At 41.8% G+C, this 23,878-nt stretch overlaps 1 protein-coding gene across 1 annotated transcript in view; it reads left to right on the forward strand.

Annotated features, from left to right (window-relative positions):
- LOC125452898 (gamma-aminobutyric acid receptor subunit beta-1-like) overlaps positions 1–23,878 on the forward strand; it is a 274,999-nt gene that overhangs the window by 141,160 nt on the left and 109,961 nt on the right. The window contains exon 4 of the mRNA XM_048531861.2: positions 752–972. Within this exon, the coding sequence (XP_048387818.2) occupies positions 752–972 (221 nt within the window). The remainder of the gene's footprint in view (positions 1–751; positions 973–23,878) is intronic.

Below are 23,878 nucleotides of genomic sequence, written 5' to 3' on the forward strand. Positions count from 1 at the left end.
TGCAGTGGGGGGAGGGGACAAACTGGGCTGGTTTTGGGAAGCAGTGGGGGAAGGGGAGATTTTGAAACTTGTGAAGTCCACATTTGTACCATTGGGCTGCAGTGTTCCCAAGTGGAATATGAGTTGCTGTTCTTGCAACTTTCGGGTGGCATCATTGTGGCACTGCAGGAGGCCCATGATGGACATGTCGTCTGAGAAATGGGAGGGGGAGTTAAAATGGTTCACGACTGGGAGGTGCAGTTGTTTGCTGCGAACCAAGCGGAGGTGTTCTGCAAAGCGGTCCCCAAGCCTCCGCTTGGTTTCCCCAATGTAGAGCATCGGTATTTACACACAAAATAAATAGACAATAAAGCAGAGAAAATAGGTCCTAAAGGTCCTGCAGACATAATATTTAATCTGTTATGACGCTGTAATAACTTCTTATGAATCCCTGGATCCAATTTCTGCTCTATGTATTACGAATGAAGGGAATACTCTGCAACATTCTCTTGTTTTAATCTAAAATCTAAAAATGTATTTGAATTACACAAGAGCGTTATGGCCAGCCTGTTTCTTGCATCATACAGAAACAGTGAGTGTTTCGACCATGACCCAGAACTGTTGGGAAGTAGTATTAAGTGCATCTTCATGATCCATGATCACACTTGGAAAGAAAACGGCACCTGGTGGTTTGGTCCATTAATGGTGAAAGAGGTGAGAGAAAGAAACTTTGAACTTGAGGAGTTGACTTTTTTTTCTTCTTTCTGTACAGGATTATACTCTGACAATGTACTTCCAGCAGTCCTGGAGAGACAAGAGGCTTTCATACTCTGGGATACCTCTGAATCTTACTCTAGATAACAGAGTGGCTGACCAACTCTGGGTTCCCGACACCTACTTTATTAATGACAAAAAGTCATTTGTGCATGGAGTTACAGTGAAAAATCGAATGATTCGTCTGCACCCAGATGGCACAGTGCTCTACAGCCTGAGGTTTGTTTTAACTTTATTTGAACAGTTATGTAGATCACAGTTGGCAGGCTCTTGGCATCCAAGCAGTTTATCTGTTGCTAAATACGAGATAACAATATTTTAATAAGAGATAACAAGGTGTAGAGCTGGATGAACACAGCAGACCAAGCAGCATCAGAGGAGCAGGAAAGCTGACGTTTCAGGCCTAGACCCTTCTGCAGAAACGAAGAATCTTCTAATAAGCACACATTTGATTATTGCTCTCTCCTTGTTAAATTTGCCGCATCTCTTCTCTCTTTGCAGATTGCCCCTGATAATTCAATTTCTAAAGGAAGTAATTGCCTGCTCCCAGGCCCACATCAATGCTATTCTTTAGGCAGCAATTAGAACAGGGTTAACAGTTCTCCCACCCTCTGGTCATTCCCTCTTGTTGAGAATGCATCTGTAGCAGCATAGCTGAGCATATGTACATGAACCATAGGAGGCACATCTACACTTTGATGTTACTATTTGCTTAAAGCCAATACAAGTGACACCACCATTATAATTGGCACAAATGGTTATCACTTGACATTATTCGGAAGAATGATTTTTTTAAAATCGGAAGTGCTTCAATATTGGCCATATGGTTGACTTAGTTGTGAAAACTACATATTTACGTATATATAGGTAGTATAAATATTTGTGACGTAGTGATTGTAGACATATATTAAAGAGCAGTGTGCTTATATGGATCAAATTCCAGTGTAAATGTGGTGTTGACATTGTATTGATAGGGAAGACACAGCAAATACAGTTAGGTCATACATCTAGATGTATCTCAGGGAGACAACAGTTCAAATCTTCCATTTAATGGAATGAGACATTTATGCTGGATCATGGAACCTGCCAGACTGTGGCAAATCTCACAGAATTTGAGCATTCAACTATTTTAAGCTGATCTTCAGACTGACTCTGAGCAATCTATTGGTAATCGAAGCAGACAATATTATCTTAAATGTGCATACATGCAAAGGGAGGCACATTTATGATCACTTCCAGCTGGTTCAAAGTTGGAAACTTAGTGAGCACATTGTTGTCCTGAGAATTGTCACAGAGAAGGACATCAATCAGTGCTTAAGTATACAGGTTCCCTGATTTACTAATGCCCAACTGACAAACACTTGTACTTGTGGTGATCCTATGTAGTTGTGTAATTTTAAAGATCCGACATACAAACATTTATGAACTTATGAATGGCTACTTTATGTTGCCTAGCATTGTGTTCCAGCTTGTGTACAAATCAATTTGCAAACAGACTCAAGAATGGAACCTCTTCGTAACCTGGGAGTGCCTGTACACATAAATGTGTGATACTGTGTAGATACTGAGTACAGGGTTGGTTTTACCAGTTAATGATCCAGACTCAATGCTTCAAGTTTTTGGACCACAGATGAGTATTTGTGCAGGATGATCCACAAACTCCACAGATTATCCTCTAATTAGAGATGGAGAATCATACATGATGCGCTTACCACCCCAACTGAATTCTTAGTAGGCTGTTGTGATTTGTAAAAAGACAGACAGTAGCATAAATTTGAAATGTTTTTGTATATTAAACAACTGTGTGGTCCTATATGTCAGGGTGATATAGATATATATGTACAGTAGCAGAGTGAATTTACATAGAGGTTGTATAGGTGTATGTGTGATGGCAATAAATCAACATGAAAAGCATATGCACATATATGTGAAAGGAGAATCTAAATATATGTGTGAGAAGTAGTTTCAATATTTGTGTTAATGGGCGCTATGCAGGGAAATATGTAGGAATGCAATTCTGCAGAGTAGTAAAAGTATATGGGTGGACAGTCAGCAAACAAACAATATTATGAACACAGTAGATGCACCTAAACCACATGGCCTGCAGTAGTTCAAGTGGCAGGTAGCTTACCATCACCTTCTTACTGGCAAATAGGGATGGGAAATAAAGCTGACCTTGCCCCAGTGTCCATATCCCATGAAAGGTTTAAAATAAAATACTTCATAGAATCCCTGCAGTGTGGAAACATGCCCTTTGGCCCAACAAGTCCACACTGATCCTTGAAGCATCCCACCCAAACCCATCCCCCTAGGCTACACATCCCTGAATACTACAGGCAATTTAGCATGGCCAATCCACCTAGCCTGCACACTTTTGGACTGTGGGAGGAAACCAGACCACCCAGGGGAAATCCACACAGAATGGGTAAATTCCACACAGACAGTTGCCTGAGAGTGGAATTGAACCCAGGTCCCTGGTGCTGTGAGGCAACAGTGCTGACCACTGAGACACTGTGCTACCCTTAAATGGATAGTACAAATGGACCACAATGAATAATTATTGCCTATCCCTTTATTTTCAGTGAAGGAAAATATTTCTTTTGAATTGAGCCAGGACTCTACAATTTCTAGAACAACATAGTTCAGGTTGATAATTGTGCGAACCAAAAACCAATTATTGTGTGAATTCAGTAGACTATTTACAATACACTAAGGGAATGTGAAGCTACAGCAATCCTCAAAGGATCAATATTTAATTTTTAATCCTTATATAACTAAAAAGGGGTTTGATAGATCATCACCCAAGGCTACAGAGACAAACAGCTTTTTGTTGTCAAAGCTGAAAGCTAGTGAAGCATGAGAAAGCACGAATGAAGAAGTAACAATGCATCTTCAGAAACCTTGGAAATGGCCTCTATTTAATTATTAGGATTTTATCTACCCACGTGGGGAGACAGATAATTTTGCAATGTGTTAAGGAGTGCTGAAAGCCAACATAGTATAGGAAGATTCTATTTATTTAAGGCTGAGTTAGTTAGATTTTTGACGCGACAAGGGACTCAATGTTCATTAGAGAGATGTGGTATGTAGAAAGGCACATTAAGATCACACCTGGATCAGTACTGATATAATTGAATGCTGGAGAAGGCCGTAAGGGCTGAATGGCCTACTCCTGTTACTAAGTCCTATATCCTTTGTTCCTATAACAATGCAGCTGCACCTTATCAGCACCTTTGTTGACACCTCCACTTCCTTTGATTTGTCACACTGGTTAGCTGACATTCAATATTGAAAGATTATACAACTCTACTAATTAAATAATGCCTTTGGTCTTCAACACAAACTCTGTTCTCTTTCCATAGACTCCATCCTAGCTTAGTTTCTTACTTCATCATCTCTATCACTAAGACTACCTATTTCTAACTCAAAGCATTGCCCATCTCAACCTTACATCAGGTTATTTGTTGCTGAAATCCTCATCCATTCTTTTATTACTTCTAGGCTCAACTATTTCAATGTTCTCCCATATTTTTCCCTCGTCAAAACTCCTCATGCTCTTCCTCAAGCCCAGACCTGTCCACCGATGACATCTTTACTTGCTGCATTCAAGCAGTTAAGATGGACAGTCACACATGATGCCCTTACCCTCACAAGTAGTTTCTTAGTAGCTTGGTCTAGTGTGTGTAAAAAGCCAGTAGTACAAATTCAAAAGACCACTTTCATATGTTAGACAGTAGTGTGGTCTTATATGTCAGGGATGATATGGATGTATATGTAAGGCAGCAGACTGGATTTACATGAGGGGCCCTGTTGGTATATAAATGTTGGCATTATGTATATGATGACAATATAACTTCAGCTCTCAATCTGACCATAGCCCAATTTGAAATTTATTGTCCTTGTGTTCAAATCTCTCCACGGTCTCGCTCTTCCCTATCTCTGTAATTTGCTCCAGTTCTACATTCCCTCAGATATGTCTACTGCTTCAATGCTGGCCTGCTTCACATCCCTGATTTTAATTTATCTACCATTATCAGAGATGAGTAAGATGTTGGTCTTAGCAATAATACTCACATGCCATGACAAGATGATAAAACTATTGGCTGCTATGTCTTCGGCTGCCTAGACGCTAACACCACAAATTCCTTCCCAAAACTTTTTTACTCCTTCGCTTCTCTCCTCCTTAATATATTCATTAAAAACCAGCCCTTTTGATCAAGCCTTTAAACATCTAGAACATTGTGATAGATGAGTTGGTGTTCATTTGCTATGATAATCAATTCTAGAAGTACCTTGAGATGCTTTACGACATGAAAGGAGCTTTATAAATGCAAGTTTTTTTATTAACTGATAGAAGAACATTAAATAAATAAAGAGTAAGAAGAATGCAACCAGGCTAATTAAAGATAACTTAATCAAAGAAGCAGACTTAAAAGCAAATCATGTTTGACAAATTCGATTTGTTTGTTAATGTAATAACAAACGGGGTTTGATGAAAGTAGTGCAGCAAATTTATGTACCGTCTTTAAAAAAACATTTTATAAAATATCACATAATTGCAAAGTTAAATCTAATGGGGTTAAAGGGATAGTGACAGCCACGGTAAAAAATTAATGAGGAGACAGAAAGCAAAAGTAAGGGTCAATTGTTCATATTCTCGAGAGAGCAGATTTTTATGCAGAGAGTAGTAACATACTTTCAGAAGGGATCGATATACTGATGAGATGAACAGATGTGTGATATATTAAAGAAATCTCTGCATCGCACCTGTCAGTGGTTTTTACTTTTGAATGTGGTTTGCCTCAAGAATCCGAAAAAGTTTGCAGCACATCCTTGATCGAATTCAGAGATTAAAAAAGTCAAGAACATTGGTGATTTGACAGCTATGGACCAAGTATGGTTATTGGCTCCAGCCACAGAAGATCCTGCTTCAGCAGACTTCATGATCCTGTGGACTATGCGCTGTGCACTTCATGCAACTCCTGAAGTTTCTTAAGTCGCAACTGAAACAATTAGAAGCAGTTCAGCATTCAAAACAGTTAATGAAGTTTCACTTAAAACTGATTCTTAGGATGGGACAGTTGTCTTATAAGAGGTTGGGTAGGTTTAGCCTGTGTTCATTAGAGTTTAGAAAAATGACAGGTGATTTTATTAACATTGAAACATTGTAACAGCTCCCAGTAGACTCCATATCCCGAGCCCTGCAGTCATCTCTGGAGCATCTAGACAACAAGAACACCTATGTCAGACTCCTGCTCATCAAATACAGCCTGGCCTTCAACATCGTTATCCCCTCCAAGCTGATCTCCAAACTCACAACTAAGGTTGGGGTCCACCCTCTGCAACTGGGTCCTCAACTTTCTGACCCACTGACCACAAGCTGTGAATATAGACAACTGTACCTCCTCCATAATAACACTCAATACTGAAAACCCCATGGATGCTTTTTAACCCCCTACTGTAAACCCTGTACACCCATTACTGTGTTGCCAAATTCTGAACAAATGCCATCTACCAGTTTGCAGACGTTACCACCATGGTAGAACGGATAGCTAACAAAACAAGTCAGACTACAGAAAGGAGATAGAGGGCATGGTGACATGAAAACAACCTCTCTCTCAATGTTGGCAAAACTAAAGAACTGATCGTTGACTTCAGAAAGAAGGAGGAGAATGTGCCCCCATCTACATCAATGGTGCTAAGGTTGAGAGGGTTGACAGTTCTTAGGAGTGACAATAACCAGCAACCTGTCCTGGGATTCCCACGTACATGCGACGGTCAAGCAGACACAACAACGCCTCTTCTTCCTCAGGCAGCTCAGAATATTTTGTACGTCCAATAGGTCCCTCACCAACCTTTACAGACGCACCATTGAAAGCATACTGTCCAGGTGCATAATGGCCTGGTATGACAATTGCTCAGCCCTGGACTGTAAGAAGCTACAGAAGGTGGTGCACACAGCCCGGACTATCAGCTTCTTCCCTGCTGTTATTAGACTGTTGTTAGACTCACTAACTTCAAATAATACTGATCTTGTTAATGTTGATCTTACCTAGCGCACGCTATGTGCGATGTAATCTATACGTCCTCGCTTACTATGATCTGCCTATACTGCTCGTAAACAAAGCTTTTCACTGTACTTATGTACAAGTGACAATAATTCATTCAAAATAATCAACATGTAAAAACTTGAAGGGAATTGACATGCTGGAAGTTGAGAATGTTTCCCCTTGTGAAAAAGACCTCAGTGACATAATGTAAAAACAAAGTCTCTCCCATTTAAAATGGAGGTGGGGGGATTTTTATTCCTCTCAGAAGATCCTTGATCTGTGGCATTCTCTTCCCCAGACAGCAAAAGAGTCAGATCACTGAAAGTGCTTGGAGAGATTCAGCAAACTTGCAGCATCTGTAGAGACCAAAACAGAGGGAAGGTTTCAAGTCTGATATGGTTCTTCTTTTGTAAATGCTGCCAGACCTGCCGAATTTCTCCAACACTTCACTTTCTTTTATTTCAGATGTCCAGGACTCAGCACTTTGCTTTTATTTCAGCATCATTGAATATTTTTAAGGCTAAGATTGTTCGAGTTTTGATTGAAAAGGGAGTCATAGGGTATAGGAGGTAGACTCAAAAGTGGAGTGAAGGCCACAAACAAGTCGAACATGATCTTGTCAAATGACAGAGTAGACCTGAGAGCCTGAATCTACTGCTGTTCTTGACTGATGTTGTATTTTCGTATGTAAGATGCATGTCCTCTATCAGTAGATCCTGTACACTGGATACATCACTTGCAAGTTGCGACCCTCTGCAAAAGCCTTTATTCTTAAAGAGCAGTAGGACTGTGACAGTGGCCTTTCACTAATTTCTCTGGTTCTCATCTGAGATCCAATTTAATGTGACGTAAGCTGCACTGAAGCTGATCTGATATATATTGCCCCAAAATGTAGTTTGGACTTACAAGCATTGCAAACAATGTGTAAAGTAACATCCCAGCCCAAATATTTTGCAGAAGCTTTTCCCCATGAGCAGCTATTAAAGCTGCAGTGAGTGTCAAACATGTACAATCAACTCTTTGCCCTGACATAGAGTTTCAACCCTCTCCATTGCCACTGTTTTCCCTTTGTGTCAGGATGCCTGGGAAGCCTATTGTGTTTCAGTAAAACCCAAAAGTTTATGTGTTGGAACCATCGTCTCAGTCACTTTCAACTGTTTTAACTAATCACCAACTCCCAAACTGCACATAGAATGTGAGCAGATTAAAAGTAATTCAAGCATTCAGCAACATTTGAACACTGTTTCTGGTATGTTGTCAAAGGCTGTCCATGATATTATTAAAGGTATGAGATAAGAGGAAGGATGCTCTGATTGTGAAGGGAGTGCAGCGAAGGTTAACTAGGCTTATTCCTGGGAAGGCAGGACTAGCATATGAAGAGGGACTGCATTGGTTAGGACTATATCCATTAGAGTCTCAAAGAATGAGGAGGATCTCAGAGAAGCCTGTCAAGTTCTAACAGGTCTAGACAGGCCAAATGCAAGAAGACTGTTCCCAATGACCATGGAGTCCAGAACCATGAGTCACAGTGTAAGGATAAAGGTCATTTAGGACCAAGAGGAGGGGAAATTTCTTCACCTCGAGAGTGGTGAGCTTGTGGAATTCTCTGCCATAAAAAAAAGGTTACGGCCAAAATTTGAATATTTTCAAGAAGATTATAAATATAACACTTTCAGATAAAGGGATCAAGGGTGTGAGTGAAAGAAGAAACAGAGTACTGAATTCAATGATCGGCCAATTCCCATTATCTGGGATACATCTGACCCATTCATTTTTAAAAGCAGTCACTCTCACATTACCTCTGAAATTCAGCCCTTTTGAGCTGAACCAAGGCTGTAATGAGGTCAGGAGCTGAGTGGCCCTGGCAGAACCCAAACTGGATGTCACTGAGCAGGTTATTGCTGAGCTGGTGCTGCTTGACAGCACTGTTGTTGACACCTTCCATCACTTTACTGATGATCGAGAGGAGACCTATGGGACAATAATTGGTTGGGTTGGATTTGTTCCATTTTTATGTACAGGACATACCTGGGCAATTCCAAAGATTACTAGGGACATCGTTATTGCCAAATAGTAGCAAGGGAATTTCTTCACTCCAATAAATCAGACATTCATGACAATAAATTTTATAGTTTGATGTTTGTTTCAAATGCTGTTTGAGATTGTTTATTGTAATCTAAAGCCATACGTCATTTTATTCCCAAATAGTTCATTGTATCTTCGAGTATTTGACATAAAATTTTAATCTTGATCCAATTGTATTTCTTTGAGTAATCCATATCTTACAAAGGATTGCAGCATTTTTCCATTACAAATATTGCCATTATTTGCAAAGATATGGCCTTAGGAAAGGTTGTCCATGCATCCATAATTGTTCAAAGATACTGAAACACATTTCTAAACAAATTGTTATAAAACTGCTGAATAGTTCATCAAAAACTATACTAGATTTAAAGTTGTGGGTTTAATTTATAATTCAGGTCCCACCCACATCACAGGTACAGCATATCTAACAAAATCTAACCACATGGTGATATAATCTTGGACAAAAAAGTATCTTAATATTGTATCCTGCATTTTCCCAATACCCAAATGACTTGCTATTTAATTTTTGTAAGATAATCATAAAATTTGTTATGATTCTAAGATGAATTGTCACCTGCTGTACTATTACCCAATCCTCATCCACGAGTGTTTTAGGTGGTTTCCATTTATTAATTGACCCTTTGTCTTTTAAATAATATCATGATGTGTTGGTTTCAATTTCTGAGTAGATTGTATGTTATAACTCTCTCAATTCAAGAACTGCCTGTTATATTTCTGTAAAGGAAAATGGGGTAAACGTCTCAGCCTCATTCTGTTTTGCTTCAGCTTTTTATTTAATATTTCAAAAATAATATTAGATAACATAATTTCCAAGCCACATCTCTTTCCGTAGATCCCTCCTTTCCTCGACTAATTCTGTTGTTCTGAGATCCAGTCACAACACAGTCAAGAAACAATCCAGCATGTCCCTGCTGTCTATTAGTTGTTTCTGTTCGTGAGGCCAATATTTTTGAATATTTCCCCAGGATAAAATCATTCCTTCTTCAGGGATTTGTTACACTACTATGGCTATAACCTCTCAACTTACTGTATACCTCCAATTCATTGTTCTTCCTTCAGAAACCAAATTGTATCACCAGCCAGCATCAGTGACTGACTGGTCGTGCAACAATTTACTACAAGCCAATATCAAATTGTTCAATTTTAATTGCCCAGCCACATTTCTCTTCTGACTTATCCCACATTGAATCAGACCTTTTGGTACAAAAACAGTGCTTTGCAAATAAAATTTCATTTTCAACAAAATATATTTTGTTTGATAAACAGTGATTTCAAACGCTGCAAGTGATAACTAAACAAAGCATTTAAATTTTCTCGTTTGGCACATCTCCAAACTACCTCTCACCAAAATGTGTGAAGTGATTGTATTATCTGTTCATTGCATCTTTCTGATACAGTACTGAATTAATAGTCTGACAACAAATGAGAAAATCACTTTTTATTACAACCACAACATACTTGTTGAGAGAGTGTGACGTAAAATGCTGTGACAAAAAAGAGCACATCCTTCAATACAATTATTTGCAATATTGCTAAAGTATCAACATGTGTTTATTTAAAGATTTAGTGCAAAGGTGATTTCTTAAGACCTTAACCAGGAACACAAACTCATTTCATCATCTATATATCTGTACTGAATCCAAACTTGTGAATGTGTTACATGTCAAAGACAAAACAAACCACTCTCTTGTTAGAATGATAAGATGCAGTTTAAAAGTAGCTCTGGCCTTCAAACAGCTAACCCATTATAGTTTCCTGTGTTGAAATCTGAAATATGTGCTATCACAGTGTAAGAATCTACTTATTTAGAAAGTGACAGTTTGACAAGGTAACAAGATTGTTGTATCATCTTACGAATCTTTTCATTTCTACCAATTAATTGCTAGCTTTGTCCCACACCATTCCCCCTTCACACCCTTCATGTTGCATCCTCAGCAAGTTCTTGATTTCATTTCCTGCTAAATTGTGTCCTTGCTAATAGTATTCTTATATCTTCACACAATTGGATGCACTGAAACCCACAACCCTCTGAAAAATCAGAATTGCTTTACTCTACAGCACAAAAATCTGGTCAAGTGTATTATTTAAGTTTGTTTACATTCTTAAAAATAGTAAAGGCACTTTATCAATTGATATTTTAATCAAATATTTCAATTCTTGCTCTGCTGTCAATATTTGGTTCTAGATTAATTGCTACCTACATTTACAACTGGAGAAAAGAATTATTGTAGAACCGTGCCTATCTAAAAAAAGTTAAGGTGTGAGTCTTGCTGTGCATTGTTAGTGTCCCTACCGCTGGACAAGAAGATCTACCTGCAAGTCCCATATGTGACGGAGGTATGTTATATCACGTCCAAAAAAGGTTGATGAGAAAGAAAATTAGGCAGAAGTTCCTGTTAAACAATTAATCAACTATGCTGCCCTCAGTGAAGAATCTGATTTGTGTCAGTTTTGTTGGTTGCTCTGGACACTTAAACAATGATATCTTCTTCACTGGTCAAATGCTGTTATATGCAGTTGCTAGGATGGCTTTCGAACACCTCTTGAGGACTATCTATCAAAATGTCATGGAGGAAAACAGTGGATAAAAGTGCACCTTATCATTCTAACAAGAGAGTGGTTTGTTTTGTCTTTGACATGTAACACATTCACAAGTTTGGATTCAGTACAGATATATAGATGATGAAATGAGCTTGTGTTCCTGGTTAAGATCTTAAGAAATCACCTTTCTACTAAGTCTTTTAATAAATACATGTTGATACTTTAGCAATATTGCAAATAATTGTATTGAAGGATGTGCTCTTTTTTGCCGCAGCATTTTACATCACACTCTCTCAACAAGTATGTTGTGGTTGTAATAAAAAGCGATTGTCTCATTTGTTGTCAGACTATTAATTCAGTACTATCAGAGAGATGCAATGAACAGATAATACAATCACTTCACACATTTTGTTGAGAGGTAGTTTACAGATGTGCCAAACTAGAAAACTGGCCTAACGTCTATTATTGGAAAAGTATGAGGATCTGTTATTAAGGAAGAAAAGGCAGAACATTTGGAAAATCATAATCTGATCAGAGTCAGCATGGGTTCATGAAAGGGAAATCATGTCTGACTAATTTATTAGAGTTGTTTTGAAGAAGTCTCAGCTAGAATGACTCGAGAGGAAGCAGTAGATGTGGTGTATTTGGACTTTCAGAAGGCATTTGACAAGCTACCTCACAAAAGTTTAAGTCATAAGATAAGGACACCTGGTGTTGCAGGTAGTATAGCACCATAGCTCGGTGGTTAGCACTGCTGCCTCACAGCACCAGGTGCCTGGGTTCGATTCAATCCTTGGGCGACTGTCTGTGTGGTGTTTGCACGTTCTCCCCATGTCTGTGTGGGTTTCCTCTGGATGCTTTGGTTTCCTCCCACAGTTCAAAGGTGTGCAGGCTAGGTGGATTGGCCATGCTAAATTGCCTGTAGTGTTCAGGGATGTGTAAATTAGGTGTGTTATAGGGAGAATGGGTCTCAGTAGAATTTCTGAGGGTTGGTGTGGACTTGTCGGGCCGAAGAGCCTGTTTCCACACTGTAGGGATATAATGGTGATTAGCATGGGTAGAGAATTGGCTCTTGGACCAAAAACAGCGAGTGGAGCTAAGGGGCTGTTTTCAGGTTGGCAACCTATCACCAGTGAGGTTCCAGTTGGGATCAGTGCTGGGACTGCAACTGTTTCCAATATACAAACATCTTGGAGGAATGAGTGAATGAACAGAAGCCAAATTTGACACAAAAGAAGTTGTAAAAGTAGGTTGTAAGAGGGATGTAGACAGTTTACAGAGATATTGATAGGTCGAGTAAATGCACAAAAAGTTGACAAAGGGAGTATAATGTGAAAAAGTGAGAAGTTGTTCCTTTGGAAAGGAAAAAAAAAACAGAATATTACTTGCATGGAAAAACACTGCAGAAAGCTGCTACACAAAGGGCATGTACACAAAACACAGAAAACTGGCAGACAGGTGCAGCAGGTAATGAGGAGAAGAATAAAATAAACAACAAATTGTGAACAGAAGATAACAAAGTGTGGAGCTGGATGAACACAACAGGCCAAGCAGCATCTCAGGAGCACAAAAGCTGATGTTTCGGGCCGAGACCCTTCTTCAGAGAGGGGGATGGGGAGAGGGAACTGGAATAAATAGGGAGAGAGGGGGAGGCGGACCGAAGATGGAGAGAAAACAAGATAGTTAGAGAGGAGAGTATAGTTGAGGAGGTAGGGAGGGGATAGGTCAGTCCAGGGAAGACGGGCAGGTCAAGGCGGCGGGATGAGGTGGCAGGTAGGAAATGGAGGTGCGGCTTGAGGTGGGAGGAAGGTATGGGTGAGAGGAAGAACAGGTTAGGGAAGTGGAGACAGGCTGGGTTGGTTTTGGGATGCAGTGGGGGGAGGGGATGAGCTGGGCTGATTGTGAATTCTGGACCAAAGAAATTGCAGGCAAACTCAGCAGTTCTGGAATGTTGGCCCCTATTTCAAAGAGAATTGGAATTAAGTATCAGGGAACTCTTACAGCAACTATACAAGGTGCTGGTGAGATCACTTAGAATACTGGGAGCAGTTTCAGTCCCTATAATTAAGTAAAATTACCATTTCCTTGGAGGCATTTCAAAGAAGGTTCACCAGGATGAGAGGTAATGGGAACTGCAGATGCTGGAGAATTCCAAGATGTGAGGCTGGATGAACACAGCAGGCCAAGCAGCATCTCAGGAGCACAAAAGCTGACGTTTCGTGCCTAGACCCTTCATCAGAGAGGGGGATGGGGAGAGGGAACTGGAATAAATAGGGAGAGAGGGGGAGGCGGACCGAAGATGGAGATTAAAGAAGATAGGTGGAGAGAGTGTAGGTGGGGAGATAGGGAGGGGATAGGTCAGTCCAGGGAAGACGGAGAGGTCAAGGAGGTGGGATGAGGTTAGTAGGTAGCAGGGGGTGCGGCTTGGGGTGGGAGGAAGGGATGGGTGAGAGGAAGAGCCGGTTAGGGAGGCAGAGACAGTTTGGACTGGTTTTGGGATGCAGTGGGTGGGGGGGGAAGAGCTGGGCTGGTTGTGTGGTGCAGTGGGGGGAGGGGACGAACTGGGCTGGTTTAGGGATGCAGTAGGGGAAGGGGAGATTTTGAAACTGGTGAAGTCCACATTGATACCATATGGCTGCAGGGTTCCCAGGCGGAATATGAGTTGCTGTTCCTGCAACCTTCGGGTGGCATCATTGTGGCACTGCAGGAGGCCCATGATGGACATGTCATCTGGAGAATGGGAGGGGGAGTGTAAATGGTTTGCGACTGGGAGGTGCAGTTGTTTGTTGCGAACTGAGCGGAGGTGTTCTGCAAAGCAGTCCCCAAGCCTCCGCTTGGTTTCCCCAATGTAGAGGAAGCCGCACCGGGTACAGTGGATGCAGTATACCACATTGGCAGATGTGCAGGTGAACCTCTGCTTGATGTGGAACGTCATCTTGGGGCCTGGGATGGGGGTGAGGGAGGAGGTGTGGGGACAAGTGTAGCATTTCCTGCGGTTGCAGGGGAAGGTGCCGGGTGTGGTGGGGTTGGAGGGCAGTGTGGAGCGAGCAAGGGAGTCACGGAGAGAGTGGTCTCTCTGGAAAGCTGACAGGGGAGGGGATGGAAAAATGTCTTGGGTGGTAGGGTCGGATTGTAAATGGCGGAAGTGTCGGAGGATAATGCGTTGTATCCGGAGGTTGGTAGGGTGGTGTGTGAGAACGAGGGGGATCCTCTTGGGGCGGTTGTGGCGGGGGCGGGGTGTGAGGGATGTGTTGTGGGAAATACGGGAGACGCGGTCAAGGGCGTTCTCGATCACTGTGGGGGGAAAGTTGCGGTCCTTAAAGAACTTGGACATCTGGGATGTGCGGGAGTGGAATGTCTTATCGTGGGAGCAGATGCGGCGGAGGCGGAGGAATTGGGAATAGGGGATGGAATTTTTGCAGGAGGGTGGGTGGGAGGAGGTGTATTCTAGGTAGCTGTGGGAGTCGGTGGGCTTGAAATGGACATCAGTTACAAGCTGGTTGCCTGAGATGGAGACTGAGAGGTCCAGGAAGGTGAGGGATGTGCTGGAGATGGCCCAGGTGAACTGAAGGTTGGGGTGGCAGGTGTTGGTGAAGTGGATGAACTGTTCGAGCTCCTGTGGGGAGCAAGAGGCGGCGCCGATACAGTCATCAATGTACCGGAGGAAGAGGTGGGGTTTGGGGCCTGTGTAGGTGCGGAAGAGGGACTGTTCCACGTAACCTACAAAGAGGCAGGCATAGCTGGGGCCCATGCGGGTGCCCATGGCCACCCGCTTAGTCTGTAGGAAGTGGGAGGAGTCAAAAGAGAAGTTGTTGAGGGTGAGGACGAGTTCAGCTAGGCGGATGAGAGTGTCGGTGGAGGGGGACTGGTCAGGCCTGTGGGACAGGAAGAAGCGGAGGGCCTTGAGGCCATCTCCATGTGGAATGCAGGTGTACAGGAACTGGACGTCCATGGTGAATATGAGGTGTTGGGGGCCAGGGAATTGGAAGTCCTGGAGGAGGTGGAGGGCGTGGGTGGTGTCACGGACGTAGGTGGGGAGTTCCTGGACCAAGGGGGAGAAAATGGAGTCCAGATAGGTGGAGATGAGTTCGGTGGGGCAGGAGCAGGCTGAGACGATGGGTCGACCAGGGCAGGCAGATTTGTGGATTTTGGGAAGGAGATAGAAACGGGCCATGCGGGGTTGGGGAACAATGAGGTTGGAGGCTGTGGGTGGAATGGATAGATTGTTGTATGAGCAAAGACTAAACAGGTTGGGACTTTACTCACTGGAGTTTAGAAGAATGAGAGGTGATCTGGTTGAAATATATAGGATTCTTAAGGTACTTCGCTGGATAAATGCTGAAAGGATGTTTCCCCTCATGGGAGAGTCTTAAACTAGAGGGTATAGTCTTAGAATAAAAGGGTGAAAATTTAAGATTGAGATGAAGAGGAATTTCTTTGTTTAAATGGTTGTGAGTCTTTAGAACTCCTTGCCATAGAGAGCTGTGGTGGCAGAGTCCTTCGGTATATTTAAGGATGAGCTATGCAGATCCTTGACCATTAGGAGAATGAAGGGTTATAGGGAAAACACAGGAAAGTGGACGTGAGGAATGTTGGATCAGCCATGATCCGGTTGAACAGCAGAAAGGGCTCCCGGGGCTGAATGTCCTACTCCTGTACCTATTTGCAGTTGTCTAATGATCTTATTGTGATAAGTATCACTGATGTCTTCTCAATGGCATTGACATTCCAGTCAAACAGAAACTAATAACTATGTCTGTCATTTATTGTTCACACATGAGGCTTCTCAAAATCAATTGGCCAGAAGCTATTTCATCATTGCCTTTTACTTCTGGCCAACTTTTGTCTAACATCCTCGAATAATGGGAATTCATGACTATTTTTCAAAGGTTTAATGTATATAGAAACAACAAGAAAAAGGATCGATATCTGCATCAACTGTGCTTAATCAATTCTCAGATAAGCTCCCACAAGAAGGAAGAGAATTGGGAAATGTTTATGAGCTCCTTTGTCAGCTTTGCAAACAGTGTCTCTTTCAAGTAATGTGCGTTTAATAAGCCCCATAGATTGCACACTTATCACAGAGGTGGAGGTCACATGATTATGCCAAGCCAGCTAGTTTGTCCCCAAATATGTTCCCTTCCATAGGTTATGGTCTCCTTTCCTGGGGAAGACTGCTGTTGCTCTCGAGGGAGTGCAGCAAAGGTTTACCACGATGATTCCATGGATGGGGGCGTTTGATGCATGAAGAGAGATTGCCCAGGTTGGGATTGTTTTCATGAGAGTTTAGATGAATGAAGGGGCCTCTAATAGGGACTTATAAAAATTCTAACAGGAGCAGACTCGCCAGTTTTAAGGGTATTTAAATGGTCATTGGATAAACATATGGACTGTAATGGAATAGTGTAGTTTAGATGGGCTTCAGATTGATTTTAATGGTCAGTGCAACATCGAGGGCCGAAGGGCCTGTACTGTGGTGTAATGTTCTATGTTCACCATCTGCACAGAGGACAGAATGATCTTTCGAGTAGATGCAGGGAGGTTGTTCCCGATAGTGGGTGTGTCCAGAAGCAGGGTCACAGTATGAGGATTCGGGGTAGACTATTTAGGACAGAGATGAGAAGACATTGCTTTACCCAAAGAGTGGTGAACCTGTGGAGTTCATTCCCACAGGAAGTAGTTGATGCAAAAGCATTGAATGTGTTCAAGAGATGACTAAATATAGCACTTGGGGAGAATCAAAGTTTATGGGAAGAACACTGGATTAGTGTATTGAGTTGGACAATCAGCCATGATCGTGATGAATGGCAAAGCAGAATCAAAGGGCTGAATGGCATCCTCCTGCTCCTATCTTCTATGTTTCTGTGTAAAATAAAACACAATGTATACATAATATTTGCAGTCACCCAAAGTAAATAATCATAAATGAAACTATCATTCATGAACAAGACAGTTAATTCTAGTCAATTCTCATTTTGTCATCCTCAGTACATGCATTGGATACGTAGTGTTTAAACTGTGCAGCTCTCCTACTGGTACATATTTATGTTGTTCTTGGTTGTTCTTCAAGCATCTGTTCAATCCTAAACTGATGTTCCTTCTGCAGAGAGCACCTTTCCTGTGGAAGTTCTCATTGCCATGGTAATTAGTGTTCTTGGTCCATTTTTATTTTTGGGGAACAGTGGTCCTCTAGGACTAAAGATCATTCTGTCCTCTGTGCAGATGGTAAACATAGAACATAGAACATTGCAGCGCAGTACAGGCCCTTTGGCCCTCAATGTTGCTCCGACCATTGAAACCAATCTGAAGCCCATCTAAACTACACTATTCCATTTTCGTCCATATGTTTATCCAATGACCATTTAAATGCCCTTGAATTTGGTGAGTCTGCTAGTGTTTCAGGCAGGGCATTCCACACCCTTACTACTCTCGGAATGTGGAACCTACCTCTGCCATCTGTCCTATATCTATCACCCCTCAATTTAAAGCTACGTCCCCTCACCATCCCAGGAAAAAGGCTCTCCCTGTCCACCCTATCTACTTCTCTGATCATCTTGTATGTCTCTATTAAGTCACCTCTTAACTTTCTTCTCTGTAACGAAAACATAGAACATAGAACATTACAGCACAGTACAGGCCCTTCATCCCTCGATGTTGTGCCAACCTGTCATACCGATCTCAAGCCCATCTAACCTACACTATTCCATGTACGTCCATATGCTTGTCCAATGACGACTTAAATGTATCTAAAGTTGGCGAATCTACTACCATTGCAGGCAAAGCGTTCCATTCCCTTACTACTCTCTGAGTAAAGAAACTACCTCTGACATCTGTCCTATATCTTTCACCCCTCAACTTAAAGCTATGCCCTCTCGTGCTCCCTGTCACCATCTGAGGAAAAAGGCTCTCCCTATCAACCCTATCTAACCCTCTGATTATTTTATATGTTTCAATTAAGTCACCTCTCAACCTTCTTCTCTCTAATGAAAACAGCCTCAAGTCCCTCAGCCTTTCCTCGTAAGACCTTCCCTCCATACCAGGCAACATCCTAGTAAATCTCCTCTGCACCCTTTCCAAAGCTTCCACATCCTTCTTTTAATGCGGTGACCAGAACTGTACACAATACTCCAAGTGCAGCCGCATCAGAGTTTTGTATAGTGGCAGCATAAGTTCTTGGTTCCGGAACTCGATCCCTCTATTAATAAAAGCTAAAACACTGTATGCCTTCTTAACAGCCCTGTCAACCTGGGTGGCAACTTTCAAGGATCTGTGTACATGGACACCGAGATCTCTCTGCTCATCTACACTGCTAAGAATCTTACCATTAGCCCTGTACTTTGCATTCCGGTTATTCCTACCAAAGTGCATCACCTCACACTTGTCCACATTAAACTCCATTTGCCACCTCTCAGCCCAGCTCTGCAGCTTATCTATGTCTCTCTGAAACCTACAGCATCCTTCATCACTATCCACAACTCCATCAACCTTAGTGTCGTCTGCAAATTTACTAACCCATCCTTCTACGCCCTCATCCAGGTCATTTATAAAAATGACAAACAGCAGTGGACCCAACACTGACCCTTGCAGTCCACCACCAGTAACTGGTCTCCAGGATGAACATTTCCCATCAACCACCACCGTCTGTCTTCTTCCAGCAAGGCAATATCCGATCCAAACTGCTTTCTCTCCCACAATTCCATTCCTCCGCATTTTGTACAATAGCCTACTGTGGGGAACCTTATCGAACGCCTTGCTGAAATCCATATACACCACATCAACCGGTTTACTCTCATCTACCTGTTTGGTCACCTTCTCAAAGAACTCAGCCTTTCCTCATAAGATTTTCCCTCCATACCAGGCAACATCCTGGTAAACCTCCTCTGCACCCTTTCCAATGCTTCCACATTCCTTCCTATAATGCAGCGACCTGAAATGTGCGCAATACTCCAAGTGCGACCACACCAGTGTTTTGTACATCTACAACATGATCTCATGGCTCTGAATCTCAATTCCTCTACCAATAAAACCTGTCACTTCATCCTGATTCACTGCCTGTAGTAAAGGCACAGTTTCACTAGTTATACCAATGTGCATGTGGCTATAATGCTATATCTGGTGATTCATATTGACTCTGTGTAATCAATGACTACACAGTTCCCAAGATTTTAGTTGGAACGTTGAATGTTTGCACTCTGATTGGTTCAGCCCCGGAAATAACCTGACAGTTTTATCAAAGTGAAATGTGGCTTTCCATTGCTTGACCTTTCATATGGACACATGGACAAGAAACAAGAGTAGGCCATTTAGCCCTTCAGTCCTGATCCACCATTCAAGAATATTATGGCTGATCTGCTTTTAACCTTATCTCTACATTCCTGCATATCTCCCCAAACTCTTTCATCCTCTTGGTAACCAATAATCTACCTACCTCTACCATAAATTACTTGAAGATTCTGCATCCACTGTCTTTTCAAGAAGGTAGTTGCAAAGACTCACAACCCCCTGAGAGAAAGAAACGTTTCCTTCTATCTGTCTCAAACAGGCAACTTCTTATCTTTAAACTGCGACCCCTAGTTCTAGATTCTCCCACAAGAGGCAACATTTCCTTTCAACATCCACCCAACTGAGCTCACTTCGAAATTTCTATGTCTCAATTAAGTCACCTTTGACTTTCTAAACTTCAGAGTTTAAAGGCCATGATATACATAGTCTTTCCTCAAAAGACCTTTTGTTCATTCCAGGTATTGGTCTAGTAAATGTTCTCTAAGCTGCTACCAGCATTAACATTCATTTGTAGGTACAGTGACCAGCACTGTACACAGTATTCCAGACGTGGCTTTACCACTGCCCTGTATAACTGAAGCATAACATCCCTACTTTTCGATTTATTTCCCTCCCCCACTATAAAACTTAGCTTACTATTAGCTTCTCTGATTACTTGCTATACCTGCATACTGACTTTCTATGATTCATGCACTAACACAGCCAAGTAAGTTCTCATCATTTACATAATCTGTCTATTTTTATTCATTCTGGCAAAAAGAACAACTTCACACTTTCTCAAACTGTGCCCATTTGCCAAGTCTTTGCCCACTCACTTAACCTATCGATATCCCTTTAAAGGCTCTTTATGTCCTCTTCACAATGCCCTTTCCTACCTATCTTTGTGTCGTCAGCAAATTTATATAAATTGTAAAGAGCTGAGGCCCCAGCATCAACCCCTGTAGCACCACATTCGTGACATCCTGCCAGTGGGAAAATGATCCATTTATTTCTATTCTCTGCTTCTTGTCAGCCAGCAAATCTTCTATTTATGCCAATGTTATCTCCTATTTCAAGAGCATTTATTTTCCACAATAACCTTTGGTGTAACACCTTACCAAATGTTTCTGGAAATCTAAATTCATTACATCCACCATTTCCTCTTTAGCACCAGCACGAATTACTTCACTTATATTTCTAATCAACGTATTCAGAGATGTTAATACAGACTGAGGAAGGGTTACCGGACCCAAAACATTAACTCTGTTTTCTCCTCCGCAGATGCTGCCAGATCTGCTGAGCTTTTCCAGCAGCTTTGTTTTTGTTCCATGTTAGTACATACCTCTGGAGTAGGTGGGATATGAACATGGGCCTCTTGGTCCACAATAGCTCCTAAGTTACACCTTCGAAGAACTCCAATAACTTAGCTTAATGTGACTTCTCTTTGGCCAAACCATGTCTAATCTGCCTAATTATCTTGAACATATCCAAGTACCCCCTTGTAACTTCTTTAATATTAGTTTCTAACATTTTCCCTGTGATAGACCTTGATTTTGTCACTCACCCCAGTTGCTACTTTTGGTTTGAGTAATTATTTAGCTTTGGGAAGTGTAGTTTGTGAATAGTAAGACATTAACCTTTGACTGGACTACTTTACTTCAACAGGTATGTTTTCCCACTCAAAGATTCTGTTATACAAGTGTGTGATGGCTTTACTTGGTTTCTTTAGGATCCCTTTAGCAATTTTCATAGGCACCTTAGCCTTCTCACTTGACCGGGAACAGTGTGTGAAGATGGTGTGTGGTGTTAAATTTTACCTACATTTATGACCCAGCTGAATTATTCAGTCATGAATTGAGTGCCACTGTCATTCAACATGTCTGGTATACTACAGCAACTGGGATGTTGGGCTTTTACATGCACTTAAAGTGTTTTGTCAAGTGTGTCACATGATGCCGGGTAAAATATGACACATAGCAGCTGTTTTATGCAATATTGTGTGCTTCACCTCACTGCTCTGTACATCATCCTTCTCATTGAATTACATGCAGTCAAGGTGAACATGAGCGTCACTGCTGGGACCTTATGCCACTGGGACTATACTTAAAACTCAATTGTGTGCCATTTCAGAGGCTGCAAGCTAGGGACTGGCCCTCACACTGTAGTGATTTCTATGGTACATCACTTCACAAACACTGATAGTGAATGTGCATCTGGGCAGGACACGCTCAGCAAGCTTGGGTTCTACAGGCTCAAAAGCACCCAACAGCAACCAACCAAATCTTCCAGGTCAACAGTGGGTAGATCCACATGCTCAAGAAATTCTTAATAGTAAAAATAAGTCATTGAAACTCTATTCTTGACATTTACAGTCATAGAGTCGTACAGCACAGAAACAGGCCCTTCAGTCCATCTCATCCATGCCAACCAGGTTTCTTAAACTGGACCACTCCCATTTGTTTTTCTTATATCTCTCTAAACCTTTCCCATTTGGGTATCGATCCAAATGTCTTTTAAATGTTGTAAATGTACCCTCCTCTACCACAATGCCTGACAGCTCATCCCATATATGCACCACTCTCAGTGTGAAAATGATGTCCCTCAAATCCCTTTTAAATCTTTCTTCTCTCACTTTAAACCCATTTGCTGCAGTTTTGACACTCCTACCCTGGGTAAAATACCTTGGCTATTCTCTTCAGCTATGCCCGTCATGAGTTTATAAACCTCAATAGGTTACCCCTCAGTCTCCTACAATTTAGGTAAGTAAGTTCCAGCCTACCCAGACTTTCCTTATTATTCAACCTTCCAGTCTCGGTAACATACTTATAAACTAGTTTGGTTTAATTCTTTTTGGTGGAGATAACTGTTAGATGACATCTATTCAAAGTCACAGGAGACTGCAATGGGCAGAATCCTGTGCTATCCTCTTGTTGTGGAAGAGGACATTTAATCAGAGTGAAGGGTGGTGAATAGGGAGGCTGCCTGCTCCCTACCTTCACCCTGAGTAAATACATTAGTAATGCCACTAGTATAGTAATCCAGAGACCCAGACTGGGCAGACTGTATCAAATGGTGATTTTAAGTTGGCCAATGAATCTAGAATTAAAAGTCAGTCTCAGGAATAGTTACCATGAACCTGTTATCAATTGTTGTACGAACCAATATATTTCACTAACATCCTTGAGAGAAGGACACGATTTCCATTCCAGGGTTGGAGATTTAGAGTTGAGTAAGACCCAGGTTCTGGGAACTCTATCCGTGGAAGTGACCATCCACATTTCAAACTGTTGGCCCAAGGAGCAGGCTGCATTGGTGATCAGGCCAGTCAACCTGAAAAAACACAATAAGAGGGCATTGCGTTCCCGAACTGGGCAAGGGGTAAAATCTGCCCGGGGACCCTCCCACTTCATGCAATTTCTAAAAATAAAGAGTCAAACGTAAAATATCCCCAATTAACCCCCTCGCATTCTAGATACCAGAGGCAGAAACTGGGATTTGGCAGTTTCAGCTCCATCCCCATTGTGGGTAAAAACCCGGTCATCAGGTGTGAGGCAGTCTTTTGTTGTACCTGGCCCATTCGTTGCCCGACCAATCTTTCACTTCACCTGGAGGTCTAAGATGGACTTTGTCCACAAGGCCACAATGTACAAAGCTCTGGTTTGGGGGCAAGAGCATACCTAATGCTGCCTTCATCTTGAAAGCCACCTTTGTATGGGGCTGTATCAAGCTATGCATAGGCTCTCAGTATGCAAGCACCAAGTGTCACAACATACTGAGGTTCTGCTTCATTGCAGTGGAATGCTCCAAGTTGTTGGACCATTCTGTATCACCTGTCTTTCTTCAAGGAATTTGTAAAGAAAACCACCTTTGACCACAAGTCCATCAGGCAGCAGCCAGCTCGTAGTGTCTGCAAGACCCTGCAGGAAACAAAGAGGGTAAATCTTGTCACAGAGCTTTACAATATGGAAACAGTACCTTTGGTTCAACTCATCCATGCCGACCAGACATCCTAAATTAATCTAGTCGATTTTTACGCACCATTCTCTGTGTGGAAAAGTTGCCCCTTAGGTCCCTTTTAAATCATGTTTAACCAATTTATTTTAGTCTTTGAAAGAATGATAGATGTTGTGGATAAAGGGGAGATGTGAATATTCTGAAAGGGGTTT

The sequence above is a fragment of the Stegostoma tigrinum genome, chromosome 1 (assembly GCF_030684315.1).
Source record: "Stegostoma tigrinum isolate sSteTig4 chromosome 1, sSteTig4.hap1, whole genome shotgun sequence".
NCBI lineage: Eukaryota > Metazoa > Chordata > Chondrichthyes > Orectolobiformes > Stegostomatidae > Stegostoma > Stegostoma tigrinum.